The sequence below is a fragment of the Condylura cristata genome, unplaced genomic scaffold, assembly GCF_000260355.1.
Source record: "Condylura cristata isolate star-nosed mole 26May11 unplaced genomic scaffold, ConCri1.0 scaffold00031, whole genome shotgun sequence".
Classification (NCBI taxonomy): Eukaryota; Metazoa; Chordata; class Mammalia; order Eulipotyphla; family Talpidae; genus Condylura; species Condylura cristata.
Genome location: NW_004567132.1, coordinates 25173186 through 25192907, shown reverse-complemented (window position 1 = coordinate 25192907; position 19722 = coordinate 25173186). Strand labels below are relative to the sequence as shown.

At 36.2% G+C, this 19722-nt stretch overlaps 1 protein-coding gene across 2 annotated transcripts in view; it reads left to right on the top strand.

Annotated features, from left to right (window-relative positions):
* Window positions 1-56: 56 nt before the first annotated feature.
* Window positions 57-19722, top strand: part of LOC101627058 (E3 ubiquitin-protein ligase RNF103) — a 50761-nt gene continuing 31095 nt past the window's right edge. The window contains exons 1-4 of one of the 2 annotated variants that reach the window (XM_004691608.2): window positions 57-835; window positions 2895-3034; window positions 11163-11278; window positions 14673-16667. In XM_004691608.2, coding sequence (XP_004691665.1) covers window positions 610-835; window positions 2895-3034; window positions 11163-11278; window positions 14673-16245 — 2055 coding nt within the window. In that variant the 5' untranslated portion in view covers window positions 57-609 and the 3' untranslated portion in view covers window positions 16246-16667. Of the gene's footprint in view, window positions 836-2894; window positions 3035-11162; window positions 11279-14672; window positions 16668-19722 lie in introns of those variants that run through there. The other variant, XM_004691609.2, reaches the window with a different exon arrangement.

The window sequence follows — 19722 nt, the reverse complement described above, 5'->3', positions numbered from 1 at the left end:
CCCCGCGCTGGGCCCGGGGCCTGGCCGAGCCGAGCGCCGCGCCCTCCTGACCTGCCGCCGCGGTAACCCGGCCGCAGTCCCAACCGCCTCCCAGGCCCAGCGCTTTCCCCATCCGGGACTGCAGCCCGCCGCTCCGCTTCCTTTGTGGACCTGAATCTGTTTTATTTGGGGGGCCTCCCTTGAGGTACGGTGCTGGAAGGCCGATCAGCCACCTCGTCAGTGGCCCCAGTCCAGGGAAACGTCCCTCGTTTGATTCTCCCCGCGGGCTCTCCCCGCGCGCCTCTGCTTTGGGCGTTTTGTCGACAGGCGCCGGTGGTGTTTTGTTTGTTTGGTTTTTGTTTGTAGGTCCCCGTATTTTGCTCTCCTTTCGACTGAAAGGCCCGCGCGAGGCTCCGCGCCTCTGCCTCTCCTCGCCTTCTCCTCGCTCCGGGCACCAATACCCAAATCCACCTGCCTCCCCGCCGGGCATGACCCCGCAGTGACGGCGCGAGGGCCGGACACTGGCCGAGACGGTGCCCTCGCCCGGGCTGGCGTAAACGCGCGCTCCCTCGCCGCCCTCCGCCTTTTCGTCGTCTGAGCTCTCTGGAAAGAGAGAGAACGCGAGGGAAGATGTGGCTGAAGCTCTTTTTCTTGCTGCTCTATTTTCTGGTCCTGTTCGTCCTGGCCAGGTTTTTTGAGGCCATTGTGTGGTATGAAACTGGCATCTTTGCCACCCAGCTGGTGGATCCGGTTGCGCTGAGCTTCAAGAAGCTGAAAACCATCCTGGAGTGCCGGGGGTTGGGATACTCGGGGCTGCCCGAAAAGAAGGACGTCCGGGAGCTGGTGGAAAAGTCAGGCGAGTATCAGATGGATGGGGCGACCTACACTGACTTTCTGGTACCTGGCAGTCCCCAAGAATGAGTGTTACCTGGGAAGATTAAGCTGTTACTAGGAGAGCTGCCCAGGTTTTCTACCAAAAAAATAAAAAAAAAAGTGAATCCCAGTTTTGAGCAGGGGGGTGGAATTAGCTGTAGGGGGTTGATGTGTCTTTTTAAGGTTATATTAAAATAAGTCTATAGGAAAGCTTCTCAGCCTTGTTTACTGAATTGAGTGTTCTTCCTCAGAATTTAGGAATGCAGCTACTAAAGGCAAAGTAGTATCTGTTTATATCAGTTTATATTCATAAAGGATATACAAAAAAAACCACAAAACATTGTTGAAACCAGTGTCTGTTATGCAAGTTACCACGAAGGAAAAATATTGGAATACTAAGTATTAAAAAGGCATTTAGGCCCAAATAATGAATTTAGACATAGCTTAAGTGTACACTATGCAATTTGAATTTTAAGTTTGGTGAAAATTTTAAGTGATTGCCTGCTTTGGCTATTTCTCTCAGGATTAAAAAAAAATGTGTCCTGATGAAACTTTTTCTCCCCTTCTGGGTCACAGGCATTGCTGCATCCACTTAAATGGATCGAAAATAGAATTGAATCGTGCAATACAATTATTAACATCTTTAAGGACGCATTTTCAGTAACTGTTGGTTTGGGGGATGATGTATTAAATGAGAGATGTGATTAAACATTTACCCCCCCCCCCCCGTAAAAAATTTACACTTTTTTTTCCTTTAGCTATACTTACTGGAAGGAATATGTAATTTGAGAAAGATGTTTAGGGATTTCTGTAGGAAGCAACTGAAATTGATGGTTATCTTTTTGTTGTTGTTTCAAGTATATCTATCAGCTGTGTCTTTTATAAGACAATTTCCCATTATTTAGAATATAACAGGTAGGTGGTGTGATAAGAATACTAACTTCCAACGGAGTTTAGCATCCACATATTTATAGGTTAAGAATTATCAAATTCATATTTCACTGCTGAATTAGGATCCCTCCCTATTAAAGTGATAGTTTTTTAAAGAGAAATGTAAAATTGTGTATTATTTTTGCCTCGTTTGCGGACTGGTTTGTGGTGACTTCTGCTTCTACCACAGGGTGGGGAGAATGTAGTTGTACACCTGTACAACTGTTCACGTGTAGAAATGAGAAGGGTCTTAACAGCCAAAGCCAGATCATTTTTCTTGATAAAATGTTTAATAACACCATTTTGTCTTTTGATTTTTATTTAGTATGGCTTTCCTTAGGACCTAAAAATAGTTCTCTCTTCTAGTGTACAAGGAGCTCACATGTCATCTACAGAATATACAAGGCTCAACAAAAATTATGATTTTGATCACATTTTATAGCAGGGTCTTGCCATAGCAGTTTAACTTTAAAATTTGAGTATTCCTCATGAATTGTTTGTTGCTGTCAGATCTAGTTCTCATTATTTAATATTTAAGGCAAAAGCTGAAATAATTTGACATTAGTGCTTTCTTTTACATTTTATTTGATGATATGAGCTCTAAGTTTATACTGTAAATTTGCTCATGAATATGGAATTTGCCCGTAGAGGTAATCTTTTGTCTAGGACATAAAAGCTCCATTACTATTTTAAGCAGATGGTAATGGGACAATTCTGTAAATCTATTTCTAAAATTTTGTCATTATATAAATCATACTATTTAAAAGTGTTTGAATCCTGGACATGCTATGCATAAAATGAAACAATATTGTGAATGCTTTCTGAACTGTATAAATTCAAAAATTTCAAAAATATGATGTTCCCAATAGAATAGTTCTAAGAAGAAATGGATTGTTCTGTTTTGCTAACTTTTGCTTGACACATTGTAGGTTCTTACTACATATTTATTGATATAGAAATCTTTATTGCTTATATTTGGGCTCTGCCATTCTTTTCTATAGAGTTCTATGATGTATACTGGCTTGTTAACAGTGTAAAATGGAATTTGTCATTGGAGCCTGGAATGTGGGATTTTTGAAATCTTATTTGTGTTCTTTTTTTACTTTGTTTAGGTGACTTAATGGAGGGTGAACTCTATTCTGCTCTCAAGGAAGAAGAAGCATCTGAATCTGTTTCAAGTACCAATTTCAGTGGTGAAATGCACTTCTATGAGCTCGTAGAAGACACAAAAGATGGCATCTGGCTGGTTCAGGTATCAAAAACAGTGGTAGAAAAGAAATAGTTTTTACCAAAATAGTATTCACCAACTGTTGTGTACTTGAGTCATGTTTTAAAGACATAACTCAGTTCTCATAGGGAGGCTCCCGTGTTCTCTTAAAGAGATTTTTGTAGAAAAGGAAATGAAAATTAAGGGTAGGATAGGGTAAGTGTTGGAGAAGTAGGATTGAGTGTTTTTATTCAGAATCAATAGAAGCAAATCTATTTTACTTGGTAAAGCTTCATTAAAGAAACACTTTTTGCACTGTTCCAGTTTTTGTTAACTCAAGTTTTTAATTCAGTGATCTAAATAACGTTTGTATCTAAAGAAAAAACTCTAGACATAAAGAAATCCTTCTGTTAAGGAAATAGCAAACTTTGTGCCTCTAGTGGAAAAATTATTGTAGGGGTGTTCACTTGACATTGATAAGATTATCATTTTAAGCCCTAGCTCCTATGGTAGGAGATTTAATTAGCATCATTAAGTTTTAGACCTATGAAGAGCATTAGAAATCATTGTTTATATTTCCTAAAGTGTGGTTTATATACAATTCATGATAAATGAGTGGTGCACATTATTATTTATATGTTTTAATGTAAATCAGAAAAATATTTTTTCAGTTGAACATGTGATTTCACAGATATTGCTTAGGGCAAGGCTAAAGTTATTAAAATTTTTTAATGTTAATTTGCTTAAAGTAACAAATCAGTGTAGCCTAAGAATAGCTAAAGCTTGAAAGTTATCAGACTGACCCTTTTTGAGGCTTTGAGAGGTGAAATAGCTAGCCCAAGGTCACATAATACTCAACCGTCATCAAATCTATGACCCACTGGTAGCTTTTTACAGTGCTCTTAACATGTCATGCTGGAGTTGACAAAATTTAATTCACTGTATATGAATCAAAAATAGATGCTGTTTCATATTTCTTTCAGAGAACAATGCTTGCAAAATGTGATAAAAAGTGCTATGAGTTTAGACCTTAGCTGCAGGTCTGGTTCTGTCTCTTGATTTGTAGTATGATTATGTAAGATAGATTTTCTGTTGCAAAAGACCTCATATATTGGAATAATACTATGATCCACTAAAGAGTTGAAGTTGGAGCATTCTTCAGACAATTGCATTGGATATCTGTGGCCTTTACTTTCAATCTTCCTCCTATTCTGTTTGACCTTTTGCCTTCTAAATAACCTAATTTAGTCATTTTTAAAGTCAACAAGGAAAAAATCTGGGAGAATCTTTGCATTATTCATCAAATTCAAGTTCATTTCTGTGTTATTATTGAAAATTAAATTGTAGCATCTTTAAATCTTTAATTTATAAGTAAACTATTATTTCTTTCCCATTTCTGATAGTCTGATTGAGGAAGACTTACAGGTTTTGATGATTTTTGTTTTATTGTTGACTTGAGTTAAGTAGCCAGTTCTGCTACCCTGTGTTCTATGTCTGAACGTTTGTCCTCACATTGGGTGATCCCAGAGGTGAATGGTGAAGATGCTGAAAACTTTCCTAACTTGGGAGAACTATGTCAAAAGTCTCAAAATTTTTAGGTATATAGGGTGCTGCCTAGAAACTACCGATACATTCTAGTTCACTAATTAGCAATATATTCTTGACTTGTAAATCATTTACTATTTATTGTTGTCCTATTAAAGATAACAATGGATTTAACCCCCTTCATATCTGACAGAAATCTAATAGTTTAGTCAGCAGATACACGAGTGTCAGCTCTAGAGAGACAGCAGGCTAAGTCCTTGCTCACATTCCAGTTGGGAGAGGTAGGCACCAAATAAATAAATATTTAATTTAATATCAGTTAGAGGAAACTACTAACAGGAAAAATTAACAGGGTAAAGAGACAGAGTGGTAGGAGTTCTCTTGAATGATACTTGAATGAAATGAAGAAGAAACATGAATGATAATATTAGTATTCTAAATTCAAGTCACTGAATTATTTTTCTCCGGAAATATTTTAAAACCTCTTAAGTATTTACAGCTGAACACCGACTCCTAAGAAAAATAGAATACTTGCATGGTTTTCTGTGTGTGGAAATATACAGTAGAACACACACCTAACTTTTTCATTGATCCTCAAAATTTATACTGTTCACTGCCATCCAGTTTGTGTTTCTGGGGGCCAGTGGTTTGTGTGTGTCAAATGGATGGCTGGGTTGGAAGAACCATTTCTGGCAGGACAACCGAGAAGATAAAGACTGAAGCCCTCTCCTAGCGCTGTGTACTTACCAGATAATTGGCACAGACACTTTGGTTTAAACTCTTTAAAATCAGATTGATTTTTTTATGTTGTTTTAGTTATATTTAAAATTGAAAATATCTGTTAGACATAGGAAAAGTGAATTCTGGTTACTTCTTTAGCTCAGATAATATTTATCTAATCTCTTGTAAAGGATAACTTTTAAGAATTCAGCTTTTAACAATGTGAATTATTTTCTATTTGCTTTTAAAATTTGAACTTCAGTTTTCTTTACTGTGTTTTTTGAATTTGTGAAGATGCATGGATCCTTGCTAATTCAGTCCTCTGCAAATTGCCTTTACTTTAGGTATCCTGTTTAAGAAATATTTAGGCATATCAAAGGTCTTTCTTCTTTTCCTCTCAGTTTTCTAATATCATTTCCTTATTCAACTACATTATAGTTTTCTTTTTCTTTTCTTTTTTTAAAAAAATATTTATGCATATAAAACTGGGAAACAAGCCAGAGGTGCAGGGGCGATGAGCGTCTTCACCAGAGACAGAGTGGGGAACAGAACAGGCCGACTGATGAAGTACACTGCTGAGGGGAGCAGCAGGCAGGTCAGGAGAGGTCTGCCAGGCCATGTGGGTCACCTCCGTGGCGGGGCTTGAACTCATGCTGAAATGACAAATGATTTTAGCTTCTTAGTGCTGTGCTTTTACCTGCTGCGCCACCAGGGAGGGCCCATAGTTTCCTTTTTCTACTTATTGTGGAAAAAGTATAGTCAAGTGGCATAAATCTAATAATTTGCAACTTATATTTTATATGTCATGTCACTGAAGGATTTACATTTTTAGGGAAAATGTGATTTTTAGTAAGTGGTTGTATGACATAGTTATTCTATCACTTGGTCACAATTATTTTTCTGGAGCAGACTGGTAATCTTTTTTGGTGATTTTACATGTAGAATAACACTACAAAAGGAAAAATGAATTTCTATAATTTATCTAATTCACCCCATATGCTTTATGGTATTTTTCTTCTCTGTAAATTACAATGAGTTTATTTCTGAATAATATATTTTAATGATCTTCCTGTTTTTCCTCTTAATCATTTCAAGATATAATAGTGCTCACAAATTATCCTCATGTTAAAGCAAAGTATTAGAATATCCCTTTTTATATCAAGCTTTTCCATGTATATCCTATATTCTCTTTAATGTAAGATAGAAAGAGCTAATTTTAGTTTTCATGATAGCAAACACATATGGGACACCTTTACCAATAATATATTAAATCCATGGAAGAAATGAAGTCGTCTTGTTTCCTAACAGTTCTAATGGTCTAAGTTTTCTGGCTTTGTCCTTACTTATACTTCTATCTTTTATTATGTGATAGAAATCAGAGCTTCCTTTTTCTTGTGAAGAGCTAGTCGTGAAACATTTACAAACAAACCACTAGTTTTTCAGCTTACCCATATAATTATGAACTTTCTTCATGCAATGCCTAGGCAGTTTTTCATTTCTGTGTAGCTATCTCAGGGACATTAAACTCTTCAAAAACAGATACTAGAACAGGTTTATGAGTAAATAATGTCCTGGAGCTAAACATTGTCATGTACCTGCCCCTGGGATGTTTCCAGCTCTCTCTCTCTCTCTTTTTTGCTTATGAAGATTTATTAATTTATAAATTTCAGTGATTTTTTTAAAAAAATATTTTCATATAATGTATGCTTTATCTTCACATATTTGGTTACCAAGGAGTTTCCACTATTAGTTCGCCCATGCATCATCACTGTAGTCCTTGGTGCTCTTCCCATAATTGTTTTGATATGAATTTCCTCCCCGCCCTCCCAAGAAGGTCTCTGGATTATAGTTGCCTGTTGATTTTGATTTTTACTTTGTTATAATTACTTCTCTCCCCCATCCCTTATTTGGACCCCCTACAAGAGAAAACATCTGTTTGTTTTTTTTTCTGGCTAATATCACTGAGCATGATCCCTTCCAGATCCATCCATGTTGCTGTGAATGGCATGAGGTTTTTTGGGGTTTTTTTTTTTGATTGCTGAGTAATATTCCATTGTGTATAGATCCTACATCTTCTTGACCTAGTCATCTACTTACTTTTGGGCATTTGGGTTGTTTCCATAGCTTACCTATTGTGAGTAGTGATTCAATAAACATTGAGGGCAGGCTATTTGAATTAATGTTTTTGTGTCCTTGGAGTAAATGCCCAGGAGTGGAATTGCTGGATCAGGTGGGAGGTCCATTTTTAGCAATTTGAGGAACCTCTACACAGCTTTCCATAGTTGTTGGACCAATTTGCATTCCCACCAGCAATGTAGGAGGGTTCCTTTTTCTCCCACATCCTCAACATTTGTTGTTGCTAGTTTTTAAAATATGTACCATTTTCACTGATATAAGGTGGTATCTCATTGTGGTTTTGATTTGCATATTCCTAATTATCAGGGTTCCCACCTTTCTTTCTATACTTCTGTTGTCTGTACTGTAACCAGTGCTGCCTGGCTTAACTCCTTCTGATTCCTCTTTTTCCTAGTATTAGAGATACAAGTATGAAAAATACCTGTGTAGTAATCAGCATCTTCACTGAACGATAGCCCAAGACATAGGGCCATACTTTACATTGATTATTCTTGACGAATCTCTTGATGCAATGCCATTACAAACACAGACCTGAAGTGCTTCAGTTATTTGCATCCCTAATTAGGAAATAGAAAAGCAAAAAGGGAATTCTTTAAAAGTGAAGACAAAGAGTACAGAGTATGATAATACGGTTGCACAGAGACTTCCTAATCCTTCTAACTAATATAAAAAATAAGTTCAAGATTTCTTTGAGTATTTGATGAAGAGAACTACCATATTGGCTTGAGTAGTAGAAAAGAAATGACTGTTTGCTTGATATCCTTTACTTTTCAGATAGAACTTAAAGCACTTTTGGGCTCTGGGAAAATATGAAAGTTCAGGACTTGTAGTGTGATGTAACCAGGGTGAACCTCCTCAGAACAAACTTACCTATTTAGACTATGACCTCAAATTGCCCTCATCTGGCATTTGAATAATAACTTGTGACTCTCATTTTCACTAAATATTACTATAAAATCTTTTGATTTGATGCCCTAAATTGTGTGTATTAACCATCTAAGCAATGTCATATATGCGTGGATGTATGTGTTGATGTGATGATAGTTTATATGTTGGGGACTGTCATCTGTTGTCACATAAAGCCAACTTCAAGTTATTAGTCGCTGCCATGTACTTTCTTCTGCTGCTGCCTTTTGAGCTTGATAGGCTTCCCTGCAGAGAAGCCACAGATATGGGTAGCCACAACACCTCTTCCTGCCCCCAGCCAGTTAACTATTGCTACTGGTAAATGATTTCACCCACCCTTCTGGGAATTTATTTCCTAGAGGCTTTGTGAACCATGAAAATGGCCCTTCCTCACAGAAAGATAAGAATTCCCCAGAGTATTGTGTTATAATTTTGCATTAAATAGCATTAAATAGAGCCTCCATGAAAATAAAAAACTTGGTTTGTATATCCCGTACCTAAAATAAATCAGATGAGTTTCACTTTAAAGACTTCAGGCATTTTGCTTTTTCCTTTGTGTTCCAGTATAGTTATTTTTTGTTTGCGTGTTTTTTTTAATATGTAAGTTTGTTTATTTTACTGTTTGTTTTTAAACACCCCTATTTATTTTTTTATAATATAGGATTTCTGCCTTCAGGTGTAGTCACATAGGCTTCCTACCACCAAGGTGCCCATAGTCCTCAACTGCACTCCACCGCCATCTCCTCCTACCCTTTCCTCTACTCTCTGCTCCTCAGTGTCTCAGATTTTTATGGAAATTATGCCCTCAGAGCTATAAGATTAGGGAATAAAGGAGAAAAATAGTAATGCTTAGAAAAAAGAGAAGTCATCACATATTTTGAAGATTAACTTAGAATTTTTCCCATTTCATTTTTGAAAAATCTTTTTCTTCCAATCTTCATTGTGTTTGAAACTACTTGCAAATTTTAAGAAGCTTATCAATGTAGAATTCATATAATTATTTCTGTATGTTAGAACTTTTTATAATTGTTTTAAATTTAAAGTCGGAGGGAAATGCACTGGACTATGGTGATGGCACATGGGTGATTTGGTGATGGGAAACCCAAGGGGATTGCAACTGAGATGGAAAAATGCACAAAAATATGTAAAAATAAACTAATATAATTTTCAAAAAAGAAGATAACTTTTTTTTTTTTTTTTTTAAAGATTTATTTATTCATACAGAACTGGGGTACAGGCCAGAGATGCGGAGGGTGAGAGGATTCACCAGAGACAGAGTGGGGAGCAGAACAGGCTGATCAACGAAGTACACTGCTGAGGGGAGCAGCGGGCGGGTCAGGAGAGGTCTGCCACACCATGTGGACTCCTCCGGGGCAGGCAGGAATCGAACTTAGGCGGAAGTGGCTTAGGCTTCTCGGTGTTGTGCTTTAACCCGCTGTGCCACCAGGGAGGGCCAAAAGAAGATAACTTTTAAAAACGTCTTTTTACCCAAAAAAATTTAAAGTCGTCATAGTAGCATAGTATAATAGAATATATGTTTGACTTCCCCAAATTATGCTTTTTTAAAAGTGAAATTTGAACTTGTTGAACCCACATGTGATAATTTTTTGAAAGCTTTATTGCGATTATTGCTTTAAATTTCCTCTTCCAAATTGAAGTTGTCACAGGACAGGGAGAGGGGCACCACTGAAGCCCCAAACCTGCCTGCTCTAAATGGGTTCTGCCATCCGCTGCATCAAGACAAAACACATAAAACTTTAATGAAAAGGGACTTTACTGCAGTGAATATACAACATGGAACACAAAGATACAATGTCAAAGACCTGAAGTTACCCATCCCCTCGTGGGCAAAAGTCCACCCAAAAGGGATTGGCCCAAAGCAAGGCCTGAACCCGCCATGATATTAAAGCACCTTCTGGCCAGGACCCATGAAAAAGGGTCAGAAATGGCCAGACAAATCTGGGAGGAAAAGAGCAAAATCAAAATCAGTATAAACACTGCCATAGTCACCTCCTTACAGGAATTTCACCCACATCTGCTTTAACTGTTACAGGAAACAAGCATGGTTTCTTCATCACATGCTTGCTGCTCCATGTGGCTTCCTCAGGTTTCCTTGTGGCTCTCCATCCTTCTTTCCCTCTCTTTCTCCAGATTCCTTCTCTTTTTTTCTCTACTCAGCTCCACCCTATTCTGGGTGGGGCAGGGAATCTGAAACCTCCCCTTTTCCTAGGGACCATCCTGTTGCAAAGTTACTCCAAGTGCTATTTTTTAAAAATCCTGTATAACTTAATTCTGGAGGACAATCCAACTGGTTAAAAATGTGGTTTGAGGGCCCTCCCTGGTGGCGCAGCGGGTTAAAGCACAGCACTGAGAATCTGAAGCCACTTCCGCATGAGTTCGATTCTCGCCTGCCTCGGAGGAGACCACATGGCGAGCCAGACCTCTCCTGACCCGCCCGCTGCTTCCCTCAGCAGTGTACTTCGTCGATCTGCCTGTTCTGCTCCCCACTCTGTCTCTGGTGAAGCCTCTCACCGCCCCTGAGCCTCTGGCCTTTACCCCAGTTCTGTATGAATAAATAAATCTTTAAAAAAAATTAAAAAAAAAATTAAAAAAAAAAAAATGTGGTTTGATTCTCCCTCTATGGAACTGTCACAGATTGTGGGAATTTAATGTCCTATATTTAATGTTTTATGTCTTTTCCAGTTGAACATTTGTTCCTACTACATTGGAGTTATGATGATAATACAATGACATAGTGAACAAAACTAGAATATCTTTTTCAAAAAAGTGCAGTCATAGGTATAAATGGTTGGTTTGACTCCATTGTGAGTAATTAAAGGTTTTCTTTTTTCTTTTGGGGGAACAGGTCATAGCAAATGACAGAAGTCCCCTTGTGAGTAAAATCCACTGGGAGAAAATGGTGAAAAAGGTATCAAGATTTGGAATACGGACAGGCACTTTTAACTGTTCCAGTGATCCCAAGTAAGTAGAATTTAATTGCTGACCAGAATTTCCTTATTTAATTACTTGCCTTTTCTCTGAAATATTATCGTGTTCATATTTGTTTTCATTTAGAAAATCTTCCAACTAGAGTAAGAAGTATTTTTACCATAGAAGTTGTGCTTAATTAGGGTTATTTTTTCTTTGAGGACTGTGAAAATATAAAATAGAGTTAAGGAGTTTTCAGAATGTCAAAGGAGGGTATAAATGGTAGTGTTATTCAGAAGGGGTTTTAATCACATGTTGAATAGTTGAGTCATCATCTTTATCTCAGATTTTTACAGACACTTAAAGTCTCTGTTCTTTTGTGTTGCTCTCTTTGACTGTATTCCTTCTTGGGGTGAGGCAACCTACTCTGATGTGCCAGTCCTTTTTGTGCAGTTTCCTCATTTGTTTAGTTCCCCTAAGAATGTTCAGGGCCACCACCCTGGGCAGTTTCTGAGTCTGTCCGTGGTAGCAGTTTTACTTTCTTTTCCCCAAATTACCTGGCTTGCCTGGACCGAATTCCTCTCATTTCCCAACCAGAGGACTTTTGCTACCAAATTCACTTTACTTTTTTTTTTTTTTTTGAGAAATGAGAAGTGAGGCTGGATGTGTTTTTTCAAGGGACTAGAAGGATGGGGGATAGGAAAGGATGGAGGGCAGTGGAGTTGCAGGAGCTGAGTGGTAAATAGGGGCTGAGAAAACTGTGGTGGGAATATGAGTCATGGGGCCCCATAGAATAAGTAAGGGAAGCATTAAAGAGAGATTGGAGAAAGGCCAGAAAACCAAGAAGGCCAATGACCTCAATGGAAGAAATAACATTATATAAACAGACATACCAAGATTTCTTTTGAAATATAGCATGCCACACTATATTCATTGGATTACCAGAAGTTTTTAGCCATGCTTTTTTTTTTTTTAAATCATTTTTAGTCCTAAAATTCTATAAGAGATCTCAAAAAGTTTAAGAATTAGAGGATATTTTCATGGTATGTCACTTGAATTTACTCAGGCCTTATAAAGGTTTTTTGAATTGGCCATGAAAGTTCTTATATTGATAAAAGTAATATAACATTATTCTTAAATACATTTACATTTGTCTTTATTTCTGTTTTAAATGAATTTAATATGCTTATTGATGTTATATTTCTCTAGATCAGTGTTTAGATAAATGTATTAGTAACTTGGGACTTTATAAGTATCAGAGTTGTTTTTAAATCTAGAGTTTCTAAATACGACTTCACATGTATTTGGAATTTATTTTCCTGGACACTCTTAAATTGTATCTGGAAAAATAAACCTGAAACTATCACTATCAGTTCTGGATGGAAAAGAAAGATATATAGTATATTTGTTTTCTTACATGAGGAGTGTTTGTGTTAAGACCTTGTCTGTTCTACAAAGTAAAATTTTCTGTCAGAAATATTGTCACAACACAAATCAGAAGCCAAATATTCTCTTGAGAGTAGTTATAGACAGATAAAAAGGATGCCCCAAATAGAAAAGTATTATCACAAGAGGCATACACAATTAAAAATTAAAGCTACTTAAAGATATTTAAGATGTAAGTAAGGTATTTATATGCATTTGACTTGCTTTTTGGAAGGAAGGATTCATGTTAATGAATTATTTTATATTAGACAGACAATATTATGAGATAGAAGCTATTTTGTAAAAATATATAATTCTAAAACTACTTCAGCTAAAGCAGCATTGATATTATGGAAGCCATCTTGTTAATGAAGTAAATTAACTCAGTAAGAAACTCAGAGTCATGGCCTGAGTTCTGAGCCACCCAGAGTCATTACTAATTTTGTCTTTATGACATAACATGTTGGCTTCACTTACTTTAAATCCTATCACAGAATTCCTGAGATAAAAGTAAATTGTAATAGCAGTATAAGACCACATGCTATAGGGCAAAACTTTCTTTTTTCTCTTAATCTGGTCATATAAATGTATAATATGCTTATTTAATTTAGTAAAATATTTCCATGCATACTAATTAAAGCATAATGCATTTATGATTTTTATATCAACATACTGAATAGCAAAATAAGAAGTCAAACATTATTACCATCGATGTACAAACTTTCATAAATATATTCACTGGTAAATTTTCATTTTATAATTTCATTAAGGTAAATTTTAAATATCATAAAATTTCATAAGGGTAAGTTTTGGTGGGAAATTCTTTTTAAAAAAGGAAAATGGTTTCTCAGTTGTAAATTGAAATAATGATAGTTGTGTTTAACTCAAAGGGTGGTCTAAAAATCATTTAATAAGTATATGTGGTTTTAAAATGGCAAAAAAAAGGAAAATGTTTAAAAAGTAAATCAATCAAGGATTAAAAAAAGGAAAATGTTCTCACATATAACTATTCCACTTTACTAGAACAGCTTTTTTGATTTTTGCTTTCCTCAGTCATCTGTTTGTTTTGTTTTGAGAGAAGGATATCATAGATGTTGTAACAAGGGAGTCTGTCCATTTTGAAAAGGATCAATCCTACAGGATAATCTAAAGAAATGATTTAATTTTAGTTAAACTCTTCTATACTTGCTTTATTGGAAAATAAGGGTCATTCTTGGATTGATCTTCTTGATCTTCTAACTTATTATCTTTGTTTCTTCTATCTATGTCAAATACTGCTCTTCATGGTTTTCATTAAAGAGATGCAAGAATAAAGCAAAATATGGGACTTACTCCTTTCTAAATTAGCTTTTGTACAGATTACTTGGAAAACAGTACCTGTGCGCATCAGGAATTGTAGGTGCTTGCGTCAAAGAACTGGTATGGCTTGATACCTACCTTCAAGGAGTCACATTCAAATCAGGGACACAGCATGTAGGATAATCTGTTTCCTTTTCTTCACTCTTCTAACTATCCTTCAAGACCTAGTTCAGTTCCCAAACGTTTCATAAAATCTACTACATCAGATTCAGTGAATTCCCTTTCTTTTACATTATTTAGTGGCAGGTTATATAGTTTTGTGATTCTGTCTTATTTCCTCAAGAGGATTTTAAATCTCTTATTAAAAGGAATTGCTTTCCTATATTTTAGATTTTATCAACACATAGTATAGCAGTAGGTACAGAATACTGAAATATCTGCTGATTGCCTTGACTCAAAAGCTTTTCAAGGTACACTTTTCTTTAAAAAGAAAGAAAAAGGAACATGAATATAAAAAAAAACTGAAGGAGAGTATGGTTTTCCTCTTGTATAACTGGTAAGAATTATTACTACTTTTGATAATTTGGAGGCTGTATGGCTTCTGAGAAAGTATCTTTCAAGTACTAGAGAAACTTAACAAAGGAAAACAAGTGAACAGTGAAGATATGCAAAGTAACTCATCTAGCATTGCCTGGCTGTTTACTTATTGTTAACTATCTTACAGATACTGCAAGAGAAGAGGCTGGGTACGATCTACACTCATTATGTCTGTTCCACAAACAAGTACTTCAAAAGGGAAAGTCATGCTTAAAGAATACAGTGGACGCAAGATTGAAGTAGAGCACATTTTTAAGTGGATAACTGCTCATGCAGCTTCTCGGATCAAAACCATTTATAATGTTGAACATTTAAAACAAGAATGGAATAAAAGTGATCAATATTGGGTAAAAATATACCTATTTGCAAACCTTGACCAGCCCCCAGCTTTCTTCTCTGCACTAAGTATAAAGTTTACTGGAAGAGTTGAGTTCATTTTTGTTAATGTGGAAAACTGGGACAACAAGAGTTATATGACAGATATTGGTATATATAACATGCCATCTTACATACTTAGAACTCCTGAAGGAATTTACAGATATGGAAACCATACAGGTGAATTTATATCTCTTCGAGCCATGGATTCATTTTTGCGCTCATTACAACCAGAAGTAAATGATCTTTTTGTTTTGAGTTTGGTTTTAGTTAACCTTATGGCTTGGATGGACTTATTTATCACACAAGGAGCTACCATAAAGCGATTTGTGGTTCTCATAAGCACTTTAGGGACATATAATTCTCTATTAATTATTTCCTGGCTACCTGTGTTGGGCTTTTTACAGCTCCCTTATTTAGATAGCTTCTATGAATACAGCTTAAAATTGTTGAGATATTCCAATACAACCACACTTGCTTCGTGGGTAAGAGCAGACTGGATGTTTTACTCTTCACATCCAGCCCTGTTTCTCAGTACATACCTTGGACATGGTTTACTAATTGATTACTTTGAGAAGAAGAGACGGCGCAACAACAACGATGAAGTCAATGCAAATAACTTAGAATGGTTATCAAGTCTGTGGGACTGGTACACCAGCTACCTCTTCCACCCGATTGCTTCTTTTCAGAACTTTCCTGTAGAATCTGATTGGGACGAAGACCCTGATTTATTCTTGGAGCGATTAGCTTTCCCTGATCTTTGGCTTCACCCTCTGATACCAACTGATTATATTAAAAACTTGCCAATGTGGCGATTTAAATGTCTTGGACTCCAGTCTGAAGAGGAAATGTCAGAGGGTTCTCAAGATGCTGAAAATGACTCAGACAGCGAGAGCACAGACACTTTTAGCAGTGAGAAGGAAGTATTTGAAGATAAACAAAGCATAGTTCACAATTCTCCAGGAAGAGCAAGTCACTGTGATGCTGAGGCTTGTTCTTGTGCCAATAAATATTGTCAGACCAGCCCTTACGAAAGGAATGGGAGGTCATATGGATCATATAACACTAATGAAGATATGGAACCTGATTGGTTAACTTGGCCTGCTGATATGCTGCACTGTACTGAATGTGTTGTTTGCCTAGAGAATTTTGAAAATGGATGTTTGCTAATGGGATTGCCTTGTGGTCATGTGTTCCACCAGAATTGCATTGTGATGTGGTTGGCTGGAGGTCGACACTGTTGCCCTGTTTGCCGGTGGCCTTCTTATAAAAAAAAGCAGCCATATGCACAACACCAGCCCTTGTCAAATGATGTCCCATCGTAACCATGTGCAATTTGTCCTTTATAAGCTTTGAGTATCTTACAGCTTGCCTTTTTAATGTTACTCACAATGTTTTTGTGGTTTGAAGTTTAGTTTAATGTTAGTGCAGTGATGGGAAATACACATTATGCTAATGTTGATGACAATTATTTGGTTGCCTTGTGTGTCACTTGAATGCATACTTAATTGTAAAAATTTTTATTTACCACATTGGAAATTCAGAAAATGTTTTTTGTAAGCACAAAAAGAAGGATGATAGAAATTTATCCTAGCAAGACTACAAGATAGGATCAAATTCTGATGGAATTGAGGTGACTTCTTCCCTTTTTATAGTCTGTCCACCACCTCTTGGTTAAATAATGTATGCTCTGAGACATGAAATTAAAACAGACCTATGAAATAAATTATTTTAAAACCAGAGGATTGCAGCTTTTCTAATGTTAAATTGTTTTTAATACAGGATGTCTGAACATTATAAATACTTTGCTGTAGTTATTTGCTGTTAATTTCACAGGTAAGTCACATGTGGTTTTTGACTTGTGGAAAAATGTAGACAGAAATTATGTTGCCAACATTGGTGAGAGGAGGTATTAATTCACTTTTTAATTTGGTACCTTTGCTGAGAAGGAATTTCATGCTGGGATTTTTAAAAAGTATTAAATAATTTGTGAATAGTTAGCATACTCATCTAAATAAATCATCTGTTAGCAGTTTACCATACAGAAGTTAATTTATCTTTTTCCTGACTATTTTTGAAATATTTCAAAACTAGAGAAAAATTGAAACAATGCAATGAACATCCATTTCTCTAGTTTACCAAGTATTTACATTTTGTTAAATTTCTTACATCATCACTATGTATATGTTGATCTTTTTTCTGTTTTTGGGGTTGGTTTTGTTTTGTTTTTGCTGATTCCTGTGAAAATAAATTTCAAGCATCGTGGTGCTTCACCACTAAATATATCACAATCCTCTAAGAACAAGGTCTTTTTAGCAAACATAATCACCAAAACATTATCATACCTGAGAATTTAACATTGATTCAGTAGTATCTAATATTCAATCCGTAATCCCTACTTGCTCTCCAAATAGCCATTATATCTTTATATGTTTTGTTTTTATTGTGAACGCAAACAAGTTTAGCATGAACTCAAACAAGTTCATGCTTTGGGTTAGTCTCCCTTTCATTTTTTCTCTGGAGTAGTTCCCTTGCTTTACTTTTTTTTAAAAGTCTTTTCTGATAACTAATATTTTTGATGAATACTGGCTATTTACTTGACTAGAATTTTTCACATTCTGAATTTGTCTATGTGCTCCTTCATGATTAGATTTAAATGAAAGAATATCCCTTAGATAATATACTTCTCATTGAATGACACTGGCAGATACATGTCAGTTTATCTCGGTTGTGGTAATAGCAATTTGATTAAAAGGGATACCTACATTCTTTGCATTTTAAGATCCTTGTTCTCTTTCACACCATGTGAATATCCTTTTCTCAACCTTGATCCAATACTGTTAACATCTATTGATGATTAGCTTAAGTCAGTTGTTAAATAGGAGTTGTAAGGATATTCTAATTCCACACTTTGTTCCATATAATAGCTGTCTTTTTTTTTTTTTTTGTGGTTTTGTTTTCCTCTCATACTTGACTTATCACTGTGGATTAATAGATTCTTTTATAGTCAATGTGGTGAAATTATTATTTTTTGATGCTCAGATCATCCCAAATTTGGCTAGTTGGGAGTTCCTCTTAAGCCAGCTTTTATGTCCCATTTTCATGTTCTTGTCAATCTTGAAGCACTTGCTTGCTTTCTCATACCAGGTATTCCAGGCTTATTTTGCATTTTCCCTGCACCCGCCCTGTAACCAGCCATTTCTTTAAAGAGTCCAAGTTTGATTGTGGACTGGTAAGATCCTTTATTTATAGCCCCCCAAAATGACGAGAATAAAATTACCTCAATCTAAGTTAACAGTGAAACATGCTTTTCTTATGGTACACTGAACCTCCTTTTCATATAGCAGTTACTTCGTATTAATGTTTGAGAGGCTAGGTATTTTTTAATGCAAACATTACTCACTGTGATCTAATATTTTTTTTGTAAAGGAGTAGTTGTATTATTTTAAATGTATTTCCCAGAGTTCTGTCATTGGTCCACAACTCCTTTTCTCTCATCTTTCAGTGATGTCTCCTGAATTTACATGTCCAGGTCTTTAGTTCTATAAACAGCTATCTGCTGAATAGCTATTCCTGGTGTTTTCAAGCACTCAGTAATTCAAAACAGCTCTTTATTCTTTCTCTACCCTGTTTCTTCTCTTTTTGGTTATGATTTTAGTTAATGGGTAGTACACATAACAATATTCTCCATAAAGAACATGAAAGTATGCAAATTTTAAAAGACAAGATTTCTTCTCAGCACCACATTTTTGAGACTGCTAAGATACACGAATCTCATTCACAATGACTCAAAGCCCTTCAAAATGTATTCTTGCTTGTTTCTTCAGGGCCATGCTTAGTTTGTCTCAGCTTGTGCTTTGCTACCCACTCTGGGTGGTGGTATCTTCTCACCTCTTCCTCTTTGCTCTGTAAAGGCTGGATCCCACTTTCCCCAGAAATTCTGTACCTTCTTACCCATCCTCTCCTCCACCAGGCTGATAAAAAGATCAAGATACCTTTTTACAATGAAAGCTCAGCGAAAGTGACCAAACCTAGCATGATCCACAATGGAACAAACCTTTTTATCACAAAAAATGAACTTACACACTTCTGTTATGTTCCCTTCTATCCCAGTGAGACATTGTACATGTTTGTCATACTTAACTTAGAATGTATTAAACTATGTATCTTTTTCAGGTGAACTCGTTGAAGGTAGGAATTCTGCTTTATCCATCTACATAGCCCAAAGAGAAGGGATAAAATGGACATGAATGTTAGACATGGAGTAAAAATATTACCGTGAGGTATAGTGGTAGTGCTAATAATTGCTACAGGTCTCCAAGGAAGCTTGATTTGTCTTCTAACTGTTTAACATAGCAAATATTGCTTGGTCAGATTTTTGTAGAGCTAAAGAACTGGATGTTCAAGTTTGACAGACTCAACTTTATGTTTAAAAAGAAAATTTGAATTCTTAGAGCAACCAAGTGTATGTGTCTTATAATCTATCACTAATAGAACACATTATTCTGTTGTGCTGAAAAGTTTTTCTATTCTGATTATTTCTAGTATAGGTTTTTCTTTATAAAGAAAAAACAATGGGTCCTCCCTGGTGGAGCAACAGCACTATGAAGCTATCCACAACCACAGCAGTGCGAATTCTATCTCATCAGGAAGGTAACCCACATGATGTGGCAGACCTCTCCTGACCTGCCCACTGCTCCCCTCAGCAGTGTATTTCAGTACACCTGCCTGTTCTGTTCCCTCTCACTGCCCACACCTCTAGTCTGTATCCCAGTTCTTATATTCATAAATAAATCTTAAAA